The following is a 22773-nucleotide window of genomic DNA, read 5'->3' on the forward strand; positions in this document are numbered from 1 at the left end:
CTAGCACCATTGTTTATAACACAAGAAATGGGTTATAGGGTAGCCATGATTAGCAGAGAACATGATATACCGCTCTGACCTCAGCCTCAGCCTTGTTGACAAGATAAGAAATTCCTGCGTCTCTTTAGCTTGCAAAATGTATTTGAGGGAGAAAGAGCTCAGCAAAGGCATGAGGCTTCTTAGTCTGACCCTCTACATTATGAATCGTAATGTAAATATGGTTTGCTAATGAAAATAATATATAACAATAGCTTTAATAATACAAAAGATGATACATGGCATAGTTCAGTCAATACAGTTCATTAAAGTTTCCTATGATTTACCATTCTCTGTGTTGTTGTTTTTTACATACCTGTTACTATCACCAGGGGGCAGTATTCACATCAACCATAGCTGAATATAAAAAGACCGATCAGCATCCAGATTAAGTTCCCATGGTACAGATATATATTTTTTTGCAGTAGTTGATGATTTTACAGTACATGATTTTACATTTACCCAGTAATTATAATTCATGAAGTGTCGTTTTACCTCCAGGACTGCTGCTTTCAACACAGTAGCTGCTTTTAACAGAGTAGCTGCTTTCAACACAGCAGCTGCTTTCTACACAGTAGCTGCTCTCTACACATGTGTGACTGGTCCGCATAAGTACATTATGGCGCCAACCCTGTCACATACACCTGTATTTGTATGGGGTGTATGTGATGGGGTTGGCGCGATGATGTCATCACGCCGGGTACTCGTATGTGGGCGTATCTGCATGTGGGCGGACCCGCCTGGAGACGGATAGAGGAGCGGTGTCTCGGTTCCTAAGACCATCGGAAATATGTGTTTTCCGATGGTCTTAGGCGACCCCTGTGAAAGGGTCATTCGACCCCCAAAGGGGTCGCGACCCACAGGTTGAGAACCGCTGCTATAGAATCTCAGGGTTGGAAGGGGCTAGCGAAAAATGTAGGGCGGGAGGATGGGGAGGCGGAGATTGCCTTTGCCACTCCTCCTGGCCTGAATAGGATTCTCATAAGCGTTTGAATTTGGGGGCTTATGATCATCAAGGGTGCACCCCATAGGATTGCACCCTAAAATATCTTTTCAGCCTGGTAGGTAGCATTTGAGTGAAGGATGATAGAGAAGTGCAATGTAGCATTCTGAAAAATGTCTGGGTTGTCCGGATGTCATTTTACAATTTATTAAGCTTTTTCATAAAGTATATTTTTTTCTGAATTAAGTCAATAAAAGAGAATCAGAATTAGGAAAGAGATAACATGAGGAAAGTGGGTTGAGTACAGAAATGAGGGTATTGAGGTATATATCCATCACAGAATAAACAGCAAAAAGATAAACAGGTGAAGTGGACTCTACTCGACTTAGGCCATAATAAAGCTTATACCATAATAAACATGGTCTTTAAAGATGCTACAAGATACTTCTTGCTGCAACAGACTTAATGCTGTTACCGCTATAGAACTTGTATCCGTTATGGATATGCTTTTAAAAATATTTAGGAGAGCAGAATGGAGAACTTATGGATCAGTAAATGAGGCATGTAAAATTCTCATAGTTCTTCAAATCCACAGACCAAGAGAGATTGTCCTGATGGCTTGCATCTACTGTCCTGCCATGTACATACTTGCTGCACTTGTTTTTAATACAGGAAATGTAATTAATTGATCCTGCTGACCTCATTGCTTTAATAGTCTATAATATACATTCACTGCACTCATTGTAATGTGTTTCATCTTCTTGCTTAAACCATTTTCAAAAGCAATGGGAAGACAAGTCCTAGCTATCTCCCTGAGGCTTCCTTAAATCAGAATTAGAAAAGGGCATAGAAATAATGGCTTTCCAGCACTTAGCTTTTGTCTGCTGTTGTAAAACAGTCTTTAAAGCAAGGGGTGCATTTAAAACATAGGGGCTTTTGATAGTACAGTACAGTACCAGCATGAGCATATTGATTTTTCAGTGAGTGTAAGTTTCATAAACACAGCATTTTTTTTCTAGCTATGGAGAGGTTCTTGTGAGGTCTGCATTGAGTTCCCATAATTGTGTGACTTGCAGTGGAATTCTTTGCATGATAATATAAGAGGAACTGGATCAAACAAAAAAAGGCCTTATCTAGTCCAGCATTCTGTTTCACATAGTGACCAATGAGATGCAATAGCTCTCACTTCCTGTTGTTTCCAGCAGCTGGTATTTAGAAGCATGCTGACTCTGATCCTGGAGGGTAGTATATAGCCATCATGACTAGTAGCCATTTTTACTCAGAGGTAAACCCCACTGTATTCAGTGGAGCTTACTCCCAGGTATGTTTCTCTATTCAAGCCTAAATAGAGAAAGCCACACACCTATAAAACTGTACTGAATTTGGTACTTTACAGTTGTCAGGTATCTCACCAACATATGGCAATGTGAGTAGAGCGGACTTGGGTGTCATGTCAAAATTTGTCATGGTGTGCAATGCTCTGAATGGAATTTGCAGTGTGGGGAACTGCATTCTTTGAAGGTATTTGGGCACATATTTTAAGGGAATAAAAATTTGGTGTCTGGGTTTTGCCTAAATATGAGTATTTTGTCCAGGCTTTGTAGTAAGGAAGGGATTAAGGATAATTAAAATGCCCCCAATTCTCTGGCAAAAAGGGTTTTGTTGAATAGCAGATCCTTTATGCCACATGTGGGCAACCTTCTGTCTTTGGCTGTTCTCTTTGTGGTCTGCTGAACCCCTGGGGTGTCTCACTGCTGCCTAGCAGATCACCCATGCCCTAGGGAACAAGGAGCAGATAGTGTGGAAACAGCAATCCTAATCAGGATCATAGGGGAGGCAGGGAGTCTCTAACATTGCCTCCCCCACAGCAATCCTGATCAGGATTTCTGGGGTGTGGGGAGAGGCCTTAATCTTGCCGTCTACCCAATGATCCTGATGAAAATAGAGCGGGGAAAAAGCAATCTTTAGCAGGATCACTGTGCAAGCGTTAAGTTTAAAGCTTCCCCCTGTGATCATGTTCAGGATCACTGGGAAGGTGGGCGGGGGCAGAGAGAGTTCAGAACTCTCCCTCCTCTCAGTGATTCTAGTCAAGATTTCTGTTTCTCTTACGCTAATACCAGCGAAAAAACAAGGATCTAGATCAGGATTGTTGGGAGAGTGTGTGCATGTATACTGAGGGGTGTGGTCCTCGGGGGCAAAAAGGTTGTCCACCCTGGTTTATGCTCTTAAACTGTTATCCCGACAGTTCCTTTAAATATTAAGCCATTTGACAACTTTTCTTATATAAAATAGTTGTATAAAAACTTGACTGATTCCATTATCGGCAGTTAAACAGCACAATGTACATTTTTTTCTTGTTTACCAGAACAAGATACAATATTTTGACATTTTTCTGATTATTGCAATACAGTATCTGGTATTGTGATGGATTTAAAGGCCTCTGTGTTAGGATATGTTGCCACCTAATGGTAAAAGAGTAATGATGTGGATCTGTACTTCAGTGGTTTCCAAACTCCTCCATAGAATCCTGTTCCTTTCTCAATGAGATGAAAATGGTAGGCAAGCTTTCCTGAAAAACAACTTGTCCAGCATTACTGATTGAGCCTTGTAATGCACAGCCACAGTGAAATGTTGGATGTGTTCTGGTGCACATTTTAATTCGTTTATTTTATTCAAAGATGTGTATTATACCCTTCTAAAGTATTTGCATTATTTAGAGCAGCTTACAACAATCAAAATACTACAGTCCATAATGAAACAATATAAAAACAGGCTCAGAAAATAAAAAGTCCTAAATAGGGTTCACTATGTAACACCTTATCAGCCTAGGAAGACTAAAGCTTGCTGAAAGAATAAAGATTTCGCCAACTGACAGAAAGCAGCAAGGGAAGGGGCCAAATGAGCCTCATAAGGCAAATATTCCATAATCTGATTGCAGCCACCGAGAAGGCCCTTTCTCCACCACAGGTGAGACACAGAGAAGGGCCTCAGGGAGTGGTCAGGCTGGTAGGGGAAGAGGTGGTTCCTAAAGTATCTTCTCCTTCTTTGTTCTGTCCTCTTATTCTAGTACAAAACAGTGCTGTACGTGCTGTATTAGATTTGCCCCGTTATTCCCATGTTTCCCACTATCGCAGGGCATTGCATTGGTTGCCTGTCAGGGCAAGGGCACATTTTAAACTCCTTGTCTTGACTTTTAAGTCCCTGTGTCTTTTCCTTCCCAGTTATTTGTCGGAGTTGGTTGTGTGGCATGCTCCTCTTAGGAGAACTTGGTCCGCCGGTTCCGGACTCTTGGTGGTTCCTTAGGCTAAGGTGGCAAACGCTAGGCTCCAGGCATTTTCTCATCTTGCCCCATGATTGTGGAATTATCTCCCTTTATACCTCCATATGGAACTAGAGTTGGACAAATTTAAGTGAGGCTTGAAAACTTGTTTGAGTCAGGGCCATAGGCGTTGGTGCTTTGAATGAGGAACAATCATTTTGTAACTGGGTTTCAAATTGGTTGGTTGTTTTCATTGGTTGTAAGTAGTTACAATTTTGATTAGTAGTTTATTTAATGTTTAATTATTGATGTTTATATTATTGTGTTGTATGTTTTTGGGTTGATTGGAATGCGATCTGGGATAGAACACAGTATAAATTTGTATTATTATTATCTTGAACCCAAGCCATTTAATTTCTGACAGGTGATCATCAACAATTTGAATTGTGTTCAAACAAATTAGCAATCAGTGCACCTGTTGCAGTATAGATCAGATGATCCTGTGGGTAGATCCAGGCTTCCACATTCTGGACCAGTTGAAACTTCTGAAGGGTCTTGAAAGGTAGCCCCATGTAGAGCACGTTGCAATAATCCAATCCTCATTTAAGTGATGTGTGTGTTTGTACATTTTTGGTTCATTCAGGACAGCCAGGCGGTTCTTGGCAGATGATTTAATCTGAAAAAAGTCTGTTAAAATAGGAAGCTTGAACTTTTTCTGTAGCTGAGTAAGTATAATTTGTGCTTAAGCTTTTGTCAATGATTTGGGCTTCAAACAACATTTTTGAGAGCGTCAAGCACGTTCAGGTTCAGCTTTCCTAGAGATTTGCCAGGAAATGTAAATACAACTTTCTTCCAGGTTGGATTGATCAAGGGAATTTAAATCATCAAGAGAAAAGGCTGATTAAAATAATTATGGGCTCAGTCCTATGGCCACTAGTCAGTGGTTAGACAGCCATAGGATTGGACAGTTTCTGGGAACTGACCTCCACCCCCTCCTGTGCTGCCTCGTAGCCAGCGTGGATTGGCCCCGCACTTGGAAGAGCAGTGTGGAGTGTGAAAAATGGGGCGTTCCTGGGGGCAGGCCAGGGCGGGGAGGTCAGAAGTGCCAGTATGACACTTCCTATGTGTCATCTGGCCTCCCCACCCTGTGCTCCGAGGTCCCGTGACTAGACAGCTGAAATCAGCTGTCTAGCTGTGAAAGCAGGGCAGTGGAAGCGTGGAGGAGATGCGCTCCTCACCACTTCTCCCGCCTTGCAGTGGATAGGTGGCTGCCCCAAAGTTTGGAGGCGACCAGTGATTCAAATCATTGATACTTAATATTTCTTAAACAGTACAAATCCAAACAGTACAAATCCATTCACTAAACCATTTTAATTCATATCTAAACAGAGTATTATTTACACTGTGGTTTCATTCTTATAACCAGGCCTTGCATTTATATGTGACACTGCATATTTTGCTTGATTTCCTTAAAAAATGTCTTTAAAATGTTCTCATATAGGTTCTGCCTTATGGTTATCTTAATGACAGTTAAGTAAGAGACTATAGAAACTTGCTCACTGGACAACTTTTTCTTCTTTCCAGCGTTGCTCTTTTCTGCTCCACTCTGCCTTTGCCCAGCTCCACCCTCACAAAAACAAAGTAGGAAACAAAAGTGAAATGCCCATGACTTGACCATTTGAAATCATTGTTAGTTACTGGGCAGACTAGAGTTGTTTGTAGAGTGTAAATGTAAATATTGGCCAAACAATCAAATTGTCTTCATTTACATAGAACCGCCTCCTTTAACTGGAGAAGGCATTGATTAACTTACCTGTAGAGTGAACTTGCTTAGATTAACCAAGTTATTCTTTAAGAGAAACTTAGTACTTAAATTTAAAAATAAAAAGGATTTGTATTATTTTTATCCACCTTGCTTTCTTGATTGATGCATAATAAATTATGCCCTTTTACTTTACCTAAATCATGGATGTTGCAAGTAGCACAGGCGGCATAGTTTATACTGGGGCAAATGCAAACTGTAGTTTGGATAACAAACTGTGGCTTGCTGCAAACCAGGTTATGTAGTGCCAAGCCATGGTTTGATGTTAGTCTGAATCAGCCTAGTATGTGAAAAATTAAGTGAATCTACAGGGATTCATTTTGCTTTCAACAGTTTGTGTGTTGGGTGCCTAACTATAGGATACTAACTGAAATATGGAAGTGATCTAGATTATGGAAGCAGGCTGAAATAAACCCTACTGTAGTGTCCTCAGACATATTTCACTGACACTTAAAAATGGCTGGAGGTTTAAGTGGACCACTTTTTTGCATGTGTTCTATGAATGAAACAAAAGAGAGGAAGGGATTTTAGCCATTCACCCCACAATTCCTTGCAGGCTCTCACTTGTAACACACATTATTGTACCATGTCCAAAAGTCAGCCAGTTTTGAGTGTGTGTACTTGGCGCTGTGAACCAGAGACAGTCAGGATTAGAATTCTGTTGGTGTACTATTGACTTTGCTGCCTGGTGGTCTCCCTGCCTGAGCTGACAGAGGTGATCTTGAGCATGGTATTGAGGACCCCAAGGCTTGGGGTCTCGGGGAACTTTACCATCTATGCTGCAGCTAGCTTAGGTTCTCATGCTTGTCATGTCAACTATGGGCCTGTCTCAAATTATATCTGCCCAACACATGTGGTAGGACACACTTTAGATCTGGTTTTCTATACTGGACTAGGGGGAAAATCTGTGGGTGGGGAAGCCAACTCCATTTGCATGAACCAATCATTACCTGATCAATTTGGACCTTTGAGCCATCTGTAGCCTCTGCAAGGGTGGTGGAACAAATGTAATGGTCCACCCCTGGATATGGATGAATGCAGATGGTTTTCTGAGGACTCCTGGGGATTTTCCTGCAAGTTTAGCTGGTGGTCCTGCCAAGCCCTAGTATCTGCTTGGAATATTGGCTGTCAGTACGATTGCTCCCAAAGGCCCTCAACCCAGTTGTGGAGCCATGTCAGCCCCTTGTTATTCTAAGAAGCAGAGAGCAATGAAATGACTTTTAGAACACAAATGTTGGAAGACTCCTACTTAATTAATCCATGATTTGTTGCAGATGCATGGATCACGTGAGCTGCTTTGAGGTTGGAAAACAACGTACGAATACTCCATAGGGTTCTTAATCACTTGGAGCACCACCACAGATATAGGATGCGCTCCTCTTTAGCCTGTTGCCCTACACAAGTACAAGTACACAAAAACCAACATATGAGAAGGTGACGGAAACGTGTGAAGAGGGGGTGGGGCGGGGCTAGAGTGCTCCTTCTCATATGTTGGTTTTGCACAGATTCTGAATGCCCAAATAGGCAACTATAAACGTAAACTGATTCAAAATGCGTCTAATAGGTGCTGGTTGATAGGATCATGTGATACCTATATTGCACCAGTTGCAATGGCTGACAGTTTGTTTCTGGGCCCAATTTAAAGAGCTGGTATTGACCTTTAAAGCCCTAAATGGTTTAGGTCCAGTTTACTTGAAGGACCGCCTTCACCCATACTAACCTTCCTGTACTCTGAGATCAATATCGGTGGCCCTGCTTTAGTGCCTGCCTGTCAAAGCAATTAAGCTGGCAGGCACAAGGGATAAAGCTGTCTCGTAGTAGCTGCCTGCTTGATGTTGTCCAGGCCTCATCATTGCAGGCCTTCAAGTGGGGCCTGCAGTGATATTAACTTACCTTGACCTATAATTGAGTAAGGACTAAATTCAGTGCTGTTGTGTATATGTTGTTAACTGATTTTAATTGTTTTGATTTGATTATTTTTATCATTGTTTTATTGTGTTTTGTGTCTTTAAATTTTGTATGGCACATTGGGAGGATTTTCCCTAAAAGACAACTTATAAACCTGAGGGTAGTATCTAACAGTATCATTCTGCAAACTCAAATAGAGCTAGTGGAGCTCCACCAGTCTTTCCATAGTGCAAGCAGTTGCCCGTTACACTTGCACAAGTGTTTGCGCAATGGGCTGCAGAAGAGTTCTGTACAGCCAGTGACACAATAGGTTGTGCAAGCATAACTTTAGTTGGATTCTCTTCTTGCGCATTGTTCAGAACCTAGTTGCACTAATGAAATGACAAAATTGGGTACTGCTCTAAATTATTTTTATTACTACATTATAATATAATTTTATTAGTAATATAAATAGGAAGATTAAGGATAACTAGAACACTGTTAATGAATTTACTATTTTTAAATAGTGAAACTTGAGCTGCTTAAATTATAAACAGCTGAACTTGTTTATGCTTTAGTCTCTGTTCTTTCAGGTGGCTTTTCTACAGTCCTCCTTGTGCGCACACATGGTGGCATCCGGTGTGCATTGAAACGAATGTATGTTAATAATGTGCCTGACCTCAATATCTGCAAAAGAGAAATAACAATAATGGTAAGTAAAATCATTGGTACGTTGTGAATATATTTTTAGACAAAACATGCATTGGCTTCTTATTTAAAAGTTTAAAATCTGTTTGTTACCACCACTTGGGTTATGTTGAAAGGCACACTTGAGCTACTGAATGGGGCAATATGTTAGAATGTGAGAAAAAGTACACTTTGAAGTAGCATTTCTATTGGTGGGGGGAGTGTGTACTCCAGGACTCTAGAGCAGTTCTGCAATTTATTATTCTTGTCCAAAAAGAGGTTCAAACATATTTTTAGATGTGGGTGCTGTGAGTGCTTTCTAAGGTATGTGACAAGTCTTCAAGCTGTGTTGTTGAAAAAAGAAAGCATACTAGTGGTCATCATAACATTCAGAGGCAGTGCACCAACGCAAGTCATTTCAGTGGAGTGTTGTGAAAGCAACAACACTATAGTTGCCAGCCTTTTCAGAACTTGGACCTATCTTTAATTCCAACCTGTAACTTGGGGCTGAGTTTAACTTTTTAATGCATATGTCCTTTGTTCAGTTCTCTCACTTTTTTCCCTTCTGTATCTTTCTTAGAGCACACCTACATTCACCTAGATTTAACAGTTATTCCTTCTCCCTAGGGACCTCAGGGAATTGTGGTTCTGGTGGTGAGGTAGAGATCTCTCACAGCTCTACCACCTGCATCAAACTGGTTTTGTTTGGAGGGGAGAGGTCATGACAATTGAACTAGTATAGAATTGGTCTAAGTTTTTATTGTAAAAATTCCCAATGTTTTGCAGTCTCTTCTCCCCCAACCCACCTTTCTACTTAAAAATCCCAAAGGCAAATGTTGTGTTACTGGACCATCTTGAGTCAAGCATTAACCCACTTGAGGATCTTTACCCACTAACTGAAGACCAGTCATCTCAGGGTTACAAATTAATTCAGGAGAGACTAAGCTATTAACTTAGCCTCTGTGAACTGATTTTCAAATCCTTTAATCAAGATGATCATGAGAAGCAAATGTTTAAGTATTTTGGATGCTGATCTAATTAATACCATTGGTGGTTCCCATTGCACTTATTTCCTGATTTTCTCTGCTACATTTTTTTCAATCCCTTAAAAAAAAAAACTTTTAAAATTTACACTTAAGAGTGCTTTTCCTTTTTCAGAAAGAACTGTCTGGACACAAGAACATCGTAGGGTATTTGGATTGTGCTGTCAATTCTGTTAGTGATAATGTGTGGGAGGTGCTGATCTTAATGGAATACTGTCGGGGTAAGTCAATTTTTGTAACTTTAAATATAAATTGTGGTCTAACACACAGTGTTTCAGGCGAGACCAACAGCCTTGCAAATAAAGTTCCAGGGCTTGGGGGGCTACTCACTTCCCGTTTCACTTGCCAGAGCTCCTGCCTTTCACTGCTCCCAGAAGACAGGAGCAAAAAGGGACAGCTACAGCTTATTATGTATGACATTTCCCCCTGTTAACACTCTGCTATGTTTCCCTAGTGCTGAGCCAATGGTGATTATTTTTTATTTAGTAGACAGTTTCCAGAAAGCAGGCCTGGATTAAACAGGGCTGTATTATGGAGGCTGCAGGTAGTACTGTCTAGGCTTCTAGTGTGTTGCAATAGTTATTCTGTCCTCCTCTTTCAGGGGCTTCCCATCCAGGAGCCTGATCAGGTTGACACCTGCTTAACTTCAGCAGTACTGCAGCTTCAGATTTTTTTGGACCATTCTCTGGGGCTTATTTTCCCATATGAATGAGTTGGTAGCTCTATAATACTACAAGGGAGAATGAGGCCTCTCTAAGGGAGCCTGCAGTATACTTTGCTTTAGTCACAGTTTTGGTATTGTACCTAACTATAAATGGACTACGTTTTCAGTTAATTTGTTTTCATTGTAGAAAGAGTGTAGAGTGCACAATTCTATTCTGCCTCTGAAATGCTGAGGACATTTAGTCCAACTTCAGATTCCAATACACTTTTCAACTGACTCTAATGATCTGTGAATTATCTTATTTAAAACCTTCCAAAAGCACTCCTGAACCAGTGTAAACAAGCCTTTTTCCTTTTAACGTTTTTTTAAAGCTCCTTGTGGTTGGGACCTGATTTTTTGTATTTTGTAAAGTGCCATGCATAATGATAGTACTGTATTATAATAATAATGATGATGATAATATTTTTCTTGCCTCCTGTAATGGCATGTGGCCTATGCCGTGCTTGGTAAAAGATACCACTTTCATCAGTGTAGGCAGGTGCCTTCAGAGATTTTTGTGCTGCCAGACTAAGACTTGGTAATCAAAACTGCTTTGTAAAAACAAAAAAGTTTTTTTGAAATTTGAGACACAAGCCCAATTTGCACAACAGTTGGGTTCACTGTGGGTTGTTTAACCCCCGATGAGCTGTGGTGTGTGCCAAGCACCTTTTTGAATATGCAACCCCCAATTGGGGGGTTGCCATGTCCAACCTTGGCCACCATGGGTTAGTCGAGAATTGAACAACCCTTGATTAACTCTACTACAAACTGTGAGCCTGGTGTATCATGCTAACCAGGTGACAGTGCTAAACTTTAAAGGTACAATCTAGCCAAATTTGAGCACTTTGATTCTCATTTCAGTTGGGAGTGCTAAGCATGTGGTTACAGTTCTCTATTGAAGTCACTGTGACTTGGACATGGTTCAAATGTAGTGACAACCCGTAGGAATGAGCGTGTGTGCTGCCTCCTACCCACTTGCCCCTTCTGTTTTGCATCTGGTTTCTCAAACAACCCTAAATTGTTTGATGTGATGTTGGAACCTAGAACTCTGGGTTGTTGAGGGACAAATAACCCAGAGTTTGAACGCACGGTTTCTTGCTGGGTTAAAACTATGGGTTATTTGTCCTGCAGTGACCCAGGGTTCCAGGCTCAGATGTCGTCTCAAACAATCCAGGAATGGGAGGTTCCTGGGTTGTTTGAGAAACTCGATGCAGAGTGGAAGTGGCGGGCGGGAGGCAGAGCACTTCTGCATGGCCACAGCAATTAATGGTTGCTGTGGCCATGCCCATGAATTGGCATTATGTCAAGGGGCTTGGCATTTTCACCTGCCTCACCCCACCCACCACTTTGGAGCCTGATAAAGCCTGCTCTTTGAAGATCAGTGCTAGAAGGGGTGCTTTGTCAAAACTTTGTGGATGTGTGGGACTTGAAGGAGGACTGGCAGTTTTTACCTCCTCGGGTGAGAGATGGGGAAGGAACTGTGAGAGGAGCGGAAGGCTGCTGCAAGTGAGAGGTTTGGCTGCCAGCCTGTGCTTGTAGGCTAATTGTGGAGAACGCTCATGTGGAATGGAGATTTATTTATGTATTTTAATATTACTGTATTGTGCTTTATTCTCTCTCCTATTTAGTGCTCAGTTGTTGGATTAGTTTAGTTTATTTGTACTATTTTATTGGGTATTGTACATATTAATATTTCTACTGTGTATTTGTCTGCCAACATTATGGTTATTTGTAATTGTTTCTATTGCATTTTTTGAATACTGTTATATTTATTGCTGTTGGATATCTTGTAAATTATATTGTGAGCTACTTTGGGCACAATTTTGTGGAAAAGTGGCATGCAAATAAATAATGATGATGACTACATGTGACACTGGTCTTAACGTGCTTAGCTTTGGCTGGATTGTACCACCAAGTCTCTTGATTTTAATGACCCTCACTGAATTGGCAAAATCTGTTAACACTTCAGAAGAAAGCCCTTGATTCTCCACAACTTCAGCTTGCTGACAATTGCATCAATTTCATTGATCTCATTTGGCTTGCTAGAGAGATGGAACAGAATTAAACATGAGACTTTGATTCATATTATGTTATATTATGTCATATAAAGGCTATACTATTCATATTCACTTGTTTCTAGGTAAAAAGAATATCATATTTTCATGTGATGGTCTTTCTTTATTAAATATGGTACCTTGAAGATAGACTATTTGAACTCTTCTTTTAAAGAGTATTGCTGTTAGCTGGTCAGATTGTTAAATGTTTTAGTGTTCTAGATAACTAGTGCTTCCAGCCTTACAAAATTGTATCATATCCATTCTGTTTAAATAATTGTTTTTTTTACCTTCCTTTTGTAGCTGGTCAGGTAGTGAATCAGATGAACCAGAGATTGCAGACAGGCTTTACTGAGCCAGAAGTGCTAAGGATATTTTGTGATGCCTGTGAAGCTGTTGCTAGGCTGCATCAATGCAAAACTCCCATTGTTCACAGAGATTTGAAGGTGAGAGGAATCCCTGAGTGGAATTCTTGCTGTTCTTGGCTATGAATGAACATTCCCTTATTTGGTTCTTGTTTTCTTTGTAAGTATGACAATGCTAAGTTTGAATCAGCTTTAGATACAGCTACCCTTCTCCTTTGCAAGACTATTCACTCACTTGAAATCTCCTGAAGCAAGTATTTTTGTGATGAGGGACTAGGGATTACTTGTCAACGCAGTCACTCCCAGCATCCTCTCCTGTTTTGTAGAGCCCCACTAGCTCCCTTGTTTATCAGAGCTTGTGGGGTGTGCATGGGGATGAAACAAATAGGGTGACAACTATAATGCAGATGGCATAAGTATCATAGTGACTATGACCAGACACAAGTAAGAGCACTTTATTTTGCCTGCTGCATGGCAGTGAAGATGGCAAAGTGCTTTGGCTTCTCTGCTTTGATTGCATCCTCAGCTAGCCATCCAGCAGAGCTTTTTTGAGTGGTGAAAGGGCTGTTATACCTGGATCTTGGGGGAGATATGTTGGAACCCTTGAAGGCCTGCTGTGACAAGTTTGCTTGACACTTTTAGGGTATATTCACTTGTATTTGTTCTGACTCAGAAGCCATCATTGTTCTGGACACACCTTCTCTAGAACTGTATCACTATTGGGTTTGGCTTCATGGGATCAGTTTCAATTACTGCTGTCTGAGGAGAGTGCTTGGAGAGGTCTGACCAACCATCTGTATTCTCAAATCTTGTCCATCGTGGCTCCTTACATAAAGCTTAAGGGGACTGACTAGTATGTTCAGGAGTTTATTAATGTCTCATTGAGAGAGGGATTGGTTGGTCCTAGCCACTGAGGCTACTTGGATCTCTAGTGACAATGTTGGATCAAGGTGCATCCTCAAAATGTGCACCAGCTTTTTTAGGGGAGTGCAGCCCCCTCCAGAATAGGTTGAAAACCAACTTCCCTGATCCAGGAACCATCTACCCACAGTGCCTCCATCTTGGCAGGAGTCTGTTTTGGTAACCCCCAGGTTGGATTACTGTAATTCAGGGGTGGGCAGAAAGTAGATCTCCAGATGTTTTGGACTTCAACTCCCAGAATTCCTGACCATTGCCCATGCTGGAGATCTATTTTCTGCCCACCCCTGCTGTAATACACGGGGCTCCCCTTTAACAGTTTGGCAGGGTTGAGGATTCTGACTGGTTTACTTGTATGGAGCCATGGTACACACATTCTAAATGAATAACATTAGCTATTAACCCTTTAAAGTTGGGAGAGGCAGTTCAGATAGCCTTGTTGGTGCTACTCTGCCCAGGAAGCAATAGCTTCGTAGGAGCTGTATGCATAGACTCCACATTCTGGCTTTAAAGGCTACTGACCTTTAAGTCCTGGAGAGAGAGCTCCTCTGTAGCTTGAAAGGTCCAGGTATAGGCAGCTCAGATAGCAAGTTATTTTTGGGAGGGATATGTGGGCTTGGGCATATTGCGGGAGAAGATGTGTATGAGTGAATCTCCATAATGGTTTAGAGCAGGGGTGGGGAGCCTTTTTTCTGTCATAGGCTGCATTCTGTCAGGGGAATCTATTAGGGTCTGCATGCTGGAGTTGGGCAGTGCTGAAGCCAGTGCTGAGCAGGGCCAGAGCCAAAATCAGGTGCGGGGGGACGACGACAACTCCTCTGTTTTTCTCATTTCTGCCATTCTCTTTCTTCCTCTTCCTCTTCACCTAGCAGACTGCTGCAGGAGGGACAGATTGCCCTTTCCAGAGGCCTGAACTGATAATTTGCAGAAGGCTTTTGAAATTAGGCTGAGGGCCTCAGGTTGCCCACCCCTGGTTTAGAACATCTCAAACTTTTGACTATACCCTGAATACCAGTACTTTTTCTTGGTGGACAGACATTCAGATTTTGCCTGTGTGGAATGGTGGCTTAACACACATGCTGACTTAACACATAATATTTTGGCTTGTTTATCTAGTCAGTATAGAGCCTTTAATCATAGAATATAAAGCTTATGTGCATTTAACAGTACCATAAAGATATAAATCTTTCAGAATGTTGTTAAGTTTGGTCATCAGTATTGTTGCTGAATGTGTAAAGCACCACTTACCTGTCAAGTTGAGGTTTAAATAAGTAAGTGAAAGGTGACTTGCTTGAAAATAAGGAGTGTCTTTGATTTTTGTATATGTATGTGTTTTAAATTGACTTCTTTCTTTCTTAGGTTGAGAACCTTTTGTTGAATGACAGTGGAAACTATGTCCTGTGTGACTTCGGCAGTGCCACTAATAAATTCCTTAATCCTCAGAAAGATGGAGTTAATGTAGTTGAAGAAGAAATTAAAAAGTAAGTTGTATTTCTTAAGGCATCTATTTAACACCAGTGTTCTAACAATCCTAGAATTCTCTGCATATTAACATAAATAGAAACACATACTTTAAATGCTTAGCAATTTCAAAAACTAATTCTATGACGTATTTTAGGGGGGAAACTTCATAATATGGACAAAGGCCCTATTTTCACATGGACAGATTTCTACATCTGGATGCCAGTTGATGCCACGGTGTCTGTTCAGGCAGGATAAATATCTCTCTATGAGTATGGGAGTCCCAGATTTTCTGACCTTGTGTCTCATATATGTACCATTATGGTAACCCTTTTTGTGGTTTCTCCTTACATGGGCCCAGTCCAGGAAAGATTAGTTCAGTCCTTCACTACATGGTGTTGAAACTCTTCCAGCCCAAGGGCTGAATTCCATTTCAGTGAAGCTCTCAGGAGCCACATTTCTGTTTTGGGTGGGGCCAAAATATAAAAAATACCAGCATATTGTAGCTTAAAGCTCCTACAGCCAGTAACTAAGTCTTAGGAAAGGTATTTCAACCTTTTAAAGTGGTGGGGAAAACCGCATAAAAGCTGGGAAGCCAACAAAAGATGGTTGGTTGGAGGAAAGGGGCTGGGGCCAGAAGAAGGGTGCATGGCCATCTGGAACCCCAGGAGAGCTGCATTTGTCCCACGGAACCCATTTTACTATTTTAACACTAATTTGTATATGTTCAGTGACTAGCGGACTACTAGGATGATACATTATGGTTGTGTTTTGTATTTCCAGTTTCCTTTTTCGAATTAGATATTTCAAACACATATAATAACCCAATTAAAAGGAAATGTATTTGTGTAAATTTAGGAAAGATTTGGCCTCTCATAAGGGCACAATCCTATGGTCCCTGGGAGGGTGTTCCAGGGGCCATAGGATTTCTCATATTTCACTTCCTGAGGGCAGAGAGTGAGATCTGACCTTGCGAGCCTTCTACCTGCAGTGGTGGAAAGTAGGGCTGTGCACCACTTCGGTCCAAAACCCAAATAACAAGGTGAAGTGGGCTGATTTGGAGGTGCCTCGTCTTGCTACGAAGCAGATCAGAACAGCAGCAAATCACCTACGAGGCACCTTGGTCTGCCCCATATATTTGGAGCTCTTCTTATGCCTTCTGAGGAGCCCAGACAGGCTGTCTCCAAAATGTATCAATTTGTTATGCGGAGGGGTAGGAGAAGGGAGGGGGAAGAGGAGAGGAGGTAGAGGTGCCAGAGGCACCAAATGTATCAATTTGAGAGAGATCTGGCCATCAGGAGGGGCAAGACGAGGAGGGAGGGGGGAAGTGCAGAGGAGGAGGGAGTGAGCTTTGCTGGTAGTCAGCCTCCGTTTGCTCATTGTGAGAGAGGTGGTGTTATTGGAGAGGAGAGGACTATAAGCTAGAGCAGTGGTCTCCAAAATGGGGTACACGCACCCCAGGGGGGCGCAAGATGATCCATTGGGGGGCGTGAGCAGCCTCCTGCTGCCCTGACGAGTTGCCATTGTGTGCAGTGGTGGTGGTGGCAGCAGCGGCAACAGGATGGGATGGGAGCTGATAGGGAAGCTCCATGGCATTTCTATCTTGGTGCCAGTCCTATCCTGCCTCTACTGTGGCCACCAAGAGCAACTGTGCCAGTCTCTGCTAGGCATGGTAGAGGAAGCCTTAACCCTTCCCACTCTCCTTTGGCAGAACAAAACCCCCGGCCTTTGGTTGTATTTGCTTTTCTTTTGCACGTGTGTGCGTGCATGTGCATCGCTTGTGCTGTGTGGACAAGCAAACAGTGAGTGTCAAAGGAGTACATGCAGTCCACATTTTCAAAAACAGTGGGCAAAGAACTACATACACAACAGCTATTATTTAAATAATATAATAATACACTGTGTGTGGCAAAGCAAGCAAGCCCAATATGAGGCATCTTCAGGGTCTTGGCAGGGGCTGAGTTGGGCGAGGTGCTACTGTGACCTTCTGGCAGGGTTGCTGTGTTGCTTCCTGCTTCTGTCAGTCCAGCAGACAACTGTCATTGCTCTTTGTTCAAGTCAATGTGCCCAGCCAGCAGGGTTGCTATCTTTGTTTACTTCCTGCCTACCAGCCAGTGTTTTCCCAGGCAATTCAGCCAAACAGACCCTGAGGTTATTGACTGTGACTAGGAAAGTATTACTATTTGCACTCCAAAGAAACTTACAGCAGAGTTTAGGGATGGTGACCTCACTACTTCAACACCTAACTTGATGATCCCTTTATGAACTTTGGTCTGAGTTTCTAAGTACAGCGCATTTATACATCTAGTGGGCCAAACTGTCTGAATTTTTATGTCTCATGAAAAGTGAAAAAGTTACGTCCATTTGTGTTTTCCTATGCAAGTCAATGGGAAAACACCAAAAGCGAATGATTTGGATGTCCGAATCTTGCTTTGGATTCGGATCAGAGTCGAAGCGGATGGGGTCTGAATCAGTCCGAAGCAAAGCGGGGGGCCTGTGCACAGCCCTAGTGGAAAGGGTCTGCAGCTGGTCTTTTTCTGACAGAGGACAAAAAGGAAGCATGTTGGGAGAGGCTGTGGATCCACAGTATCCAAAGTCCCCCTATCCTTCTGACATGCTCCTAGAAGGTGGGAAATACTATGCCAGCCCTGGAGCTGCTGTAGTGTGAGGGAATTTTTTAAAATAGAAAACATTACCTCCCATTGTAGGTACTGTTGTAAAAGGCCAAATTAAAAGAGGGAAAAGCCTCTGCTGTTCCACCCTGTTGATGAGAGCAGGCAGGGTACAGGAAAAGGTAGTTCATCTGCCTCAATTTCTCCCTCTCCCATAGGATTGCTCTGTAAGGTGCCTTTGTGTTGCTAATGGCCTCTTTGTTGTAGCTTTCATTATTTTCTATTTTTAAAAAGAGAGAAGCTTTTTGTCCTCAAGGGTCAGTTTGAAAACCTGATTCCAAAAATGGTAAATGCATGAAAGTGAGTCAGGTAGAAAGCAAAGCAGATTTTATTGTAAGATAGCTGCTTGCTAAAAATACAGTTGCAGTTAAAAAAGTCTTCTAACTGCTTAGTTTCATATTGAGTATTAATCCAGAGAATAAGATTGTACATACTAAAAGATACTGTGTTATGGAGAGAGAGAGAAATATACCTGAATATAATGGATCAGTCTAGTTTATATGTTACAGTTACAGTTCCATGAAAATTCTTAGCTAGAAAGTTCAAAACTACACCTTACCTAGATACATTAAATTTTGAATGCTTTTTCAAACCACTGCAATGAATTTTGTTGTTCTAAATATGACATCACATAACTGCTCTGATTGGACAGTAAGTACACTAATTACTAATGGTTGGATTTCTTCTGAATTTTATCCGTAATGATAGACGATATTTAGCTCATGGTTCCAATTACATTTCACACTCCCGTAAAAAAGTGTAAGATCCTCCAGCGCTAATGACTTACACAAACACTCCAAGAGATGTTCCTTCTGTGTCAACTGTAGTCTGTCAGAGAAAGCTTGGCTTGCCAGGTAGAAAGTAATAGGGGAAAAATCTTTATAAGTTTTGGCTTTATAAGTTCATCATTTTTCTTCTGTTTTGAGGATTCCTTCTTTAGATTAAGAACTAAAATGCAATATACCCACTAACAGATCTTCCACGTCACATGGTGATAGGCAGACAATAAGCAAATCAGCTTTACCTCTTCAACTCAAGCTTAGCATTTTGCCTTTAGTTCTAATTCATATTGCCCCAGTATTCATACTGCTCCTTCAAGGTGAGTATTTAGTGTTTCATTCTTGCTACTTAAAACATGTTAGTCATTTTTGGATTTACAGTTAATCTTTATTCCAATTATGTGCTCTTAGGTATACTACATTATCGTATAGAGCTCCAGAAATGATCAACCTTTATGGAGGAAAACAAATTACTACCAAGGCAGATATCTGGGTAAGGAAAACTGGATAATTTTGCTATAGTTAGTAAGAAGTAATTAGTCCTGTGAAGAAATGCATTGGAGAAATGTCATGAGGTTGGGTCCAGACTTAGTCATACTTAAAGGTAATCCCATTTTAATCAATGGGATTTAAGTGACACTGATTTCAGTGGGTCTGCTCTTAAGTATGACTGAGTCTGAATTCAGCTCCTCGTATTCTAAAGTCTTTATAAATAAAAATGAAATGGCTAGCATATGTGCATCTTCTATTTAACCAAATATAGTGTAAAATACATCATTTCACTAAATAAAAAACATTATGCTCACTCAGTTACTTAACTTCCTTTGTTTAGTAATTAAATTCACAGAAATAAATGGATCCGATCCAATATTTTTGTAGAATGCTTAAGATGAAAGCACCCTTTGTAATTCTACTGTATGTTTGTAATGCAAAAAGTTAAGCACATGGCCATCTGTAAAGCTTCATTGTGCCAAAATGTAACAAAAAATACTAGGAAAGCTTTTTGTCATTAATGAACAATACTACCAGATTTGACAGAACTCCTCTTAATAAAATTGTGTAAACCAGATTACTGATTGAAGTTCATCATTGCTGTCAACAAGTGCCAAATGAGATGACCAAATTAGCAAAAAACAAAACTCTACCCCAAAAACACTTTAACAGTTTTGCTATTGCTTACATTTATTTGGTGTTGAAACACCTTTTGCTAATTAGTTTGAAATCTGTGATGATAGAGTTATAATTGAAATGTTAAGTTCTAAAATGTGTAGTCTTACATTTAAGTTGCTGTGGTGAAATACTTTTTATGCAGTCTTGTTGGTGCTTTTCTCTCTAACACTATGTTTCACTTCATAGGCCCTTGGCTGCTTGCTATATAAGCTTTGTTTCTTCATACTTCCCTTTGGTGAGAGTCAGGTTGCCATTTGTGATGGAAGCTTTACCATCCCAGACAATTCACGCTACTCCCATGGCATACATGGTTTAATAAGTAAGTAATTGAGCCAACTTTCAAACTAAGCTTTCTGTGAAATGCTTAGATTTTACATGGTGTGCTGGACAAAAATAGATTATTTGTGGGGTTGAAGATTTCATTGCTTAGAACCTTACTCATTACATCTGTAGCAATAGTGTGTCCTCATTTTCAAGCAAGGTCATGCCAGTTCTGGGGTAAAAGGAAAACTATTCATGAATTGAGATAGTATTTGGGGAAGGAGAAACTTAGGATGCAATCTTCTGGTCCCCAAGAAGGCATCCCAGGGGGCATAGAATTTTTTGAATCTCTCTCTCCAAGGGCAGAGAGAGAGAGAGAGAGAGAGAGAGAGAGAGAAGTCCATCCTCAGAGAGGGAGATCTGACCTTGCAAGCCTCTTTGCAGCTGTGGAAAGGTCTGCAGCTGGTGCTTCTCTGTAGCTCCAGCACAGCACAAAAAGGGAGGCATGCCAGGAGGGGCTGTGATACATAGGATCTAAAGCTCTCCTGTTCTCTCAACGTGTCCCTTGAATGGGGGGAAAAAGCTACACCAGCTCTGGACCTGGAGTAGTTTTTCTCTTCTGTTGGGAAAATACATAGGAAAAGGTAGTTCCTCCACTTTGGTTTCTCTCTCTTACATTGGATTACTCTGCCCATCATGTTTAGTGTATGGCTAATAGTTTGTAACTAGTCATTTGGGGGCAACCATACAATAAATTGAAAAACAATCATTTTTATTACACAGCACCTCAGTATCAAGTTAATTAATAATCTACGGACTTTCAAATTTTCAAAACAGCTCTAGAATGTCATACAGTGAGAGAGAGAGAGAGAGAGAAAATCAAAAATGCAAGAAAGCTTACTAAAATGCATTCATTTTTTATAAACAAGACTAAGACAAAAGAAAAACAACCTGTACTCCTTAACGTCTCTGCAGAAGTTGGTTACAGTTCTTTATAGCTTGGATTATAAACTTTGCAATTAAATCAGCTACATAAGGTTGTGTATCCATGATAAGGAAGGCAGGAAGGGAGCAATCAAGGACAAAAATCTGGTTCTTTGATTTCTATAAAAATAACGCAGTAATAACACATGTAGTAGAGTTTCTAACTTTTCACTATCGGACAGATGTACACGGTTCACTTATGGAATGCCATAGAATCTTGGCAATGCCACAGAATCTTGGAATCATGGAATGCCATAGAGTCTTGACTGTTCTTCTGAAGGAAGAACAGTCAAGCAAATTAGTATAAATGTTTTCCTTTATTTTAGAATATAGGTCCTCAAGTAATCAACATAACCTCTTTGCGGAACCATAGCAACCCGCAACTATAATGGAGATTAAATCTTCATGGCAGATTCTATAGAGCTCTGATAATATCTTTGACCCTCTGGGTCAACCAATTCTACTATGTAGAACCAATACCACTATGTAGCCCAGGAAAAAAAGTTTATTTGTTTTCCAGAGAGTTCTTCCAGTCACTTCTATAAGAGCCTTCACACACTAAATATAAAGAATTATAACTATCATCCAAGAATAGAAATCTCAAGCCAAGCCTTACCTTCTACTGAAATGGAACCAGCTTTTATCCAAAATGCTGCTGTTTACACACAGTTGGGCACAAAAAGTATTTTATGCAAAAAAATAATAATGGGAGAACCAACTCATGTTAAGAATTTACTGCTACAATCCATGCCTGCACCCCATACAAAACTTGTGCCAGGGATTTAGTATAGAAGACCTGAAAGGCATAAGGACGAAATTGCCTTCTTTTATAACCTAACTATAGATTTGCCATTGTTGGATACATTCTGTAAGCAGAAAGCTTGAGCTGACCAAGATAAGGAAGTCTAAAATATGACACCAAAGTACTTGAATCTCATCACATGTTCTATGGGATGCCCATCCAAGATCTATTGCCTTTTACAACACTTTTGGAAAATATAATCTTTATTTTATCATTTTTTATTTTATTTTATTTATTTCATTTATATCCCGCCTTTTTTCCTTTTGCAAGGAACCCAAAGCGGCTTACATTATCCTCCTCTCCTCCATTGTATCCTCACAACAATAACCTTGTGAGGTAGGTTGGGCTGAGAGTCTGTGACTGGCCCAAAGTCACCCAGTGAGCTTCCATGGCCAAGTGGGGACTAGAACCCGGATCTCCCGGCTCCCAGTCCATCACTCTCGCCACTACACTACACTGGCTCTCTTGGTAATTTTATATATTTTTTTTTATATATATATATATATATATATATATATATATATATATATATATGAATATAATTGATATTCACTAGTTCTTTTTGACAGTAGGAGGGAAAATGTATAAGGGCACATTTCAGTCCTATCTTAATTATCAATAACCATACTGCATTGTCTGTGCCAACAAGAATTTGTATCTTAACATCTGCTAATATATGGGGATGCAAATCATCAGCCATACAACAGGGGGCAGAATAATTTAAATACAGGCTAAATAGCATCTGCACAAAGACATACCCATTTTTAGTTATTGAAATATGGTTAGGTAACATGCCCTCTACTCCATAGTGTAACCATATTTGTAGAATTCAAATAAAGAGTTCTCATAAGAAATAACCTTTTTATCAATTGAGGTTTGAGAATTGTCCCCTGAAGCCTCTTCCTAGAGATGGAATCAAATGCAGAT

The 22773-nt window shown here is 40.7% G+C and overlaps 1 protein-coding gene across 2 annotated transcripts in view; it reads left to right on the forward strand.

Annotated features, from left to right (window-relative positions):
* The window catches only part of BMP2K (BMP2 inducible kinase), an 88806-nt gene that overhangs the window by 17459 nt on the left and 48574 nt on the right, over positions 1-22773 (forward strand). For both annotated transcript variants that reach the window (XM_084855432.1, XM_084855433.1), the window contains exons 2-7: positions 8541-8659; positions 9793-9898; positions 12738-12880; positions 15077-15198; positions 19041-19122; positions 19986-20118. In XM_084855432.1, the coding sequence (XP_084711558.1) occupies positions 8541-8659; positions 9793-9898; positions 12738-12880; positions 15077-15198; positions 19041-19122; positions 19986-20118 (705 nt within the window). The remainder of the gene's footprint in view (positions 1-8540; positions 8660-9792; positions 9899-12737; positions 12881-15076; positions 15199-19040; positions 19123-19985; positions 20119-22773) is intronic.

The sequence above is a fragment of the Heloderma suspectum genome, chromosome 5 (assembly GCF_057233095.1).
Source record: "Heloderma suspectum isolate Gila_16-S chromosome 5, 16-S_ref, whole genome shotgun sequence".
Taxonomy (NCBI): domain Eukaryota; kingdom Metazoa; phylum Chordata; class Lepidosauria; order Squamata; family Helodermatidae; genus Heloderma; species Heloderma suspectum.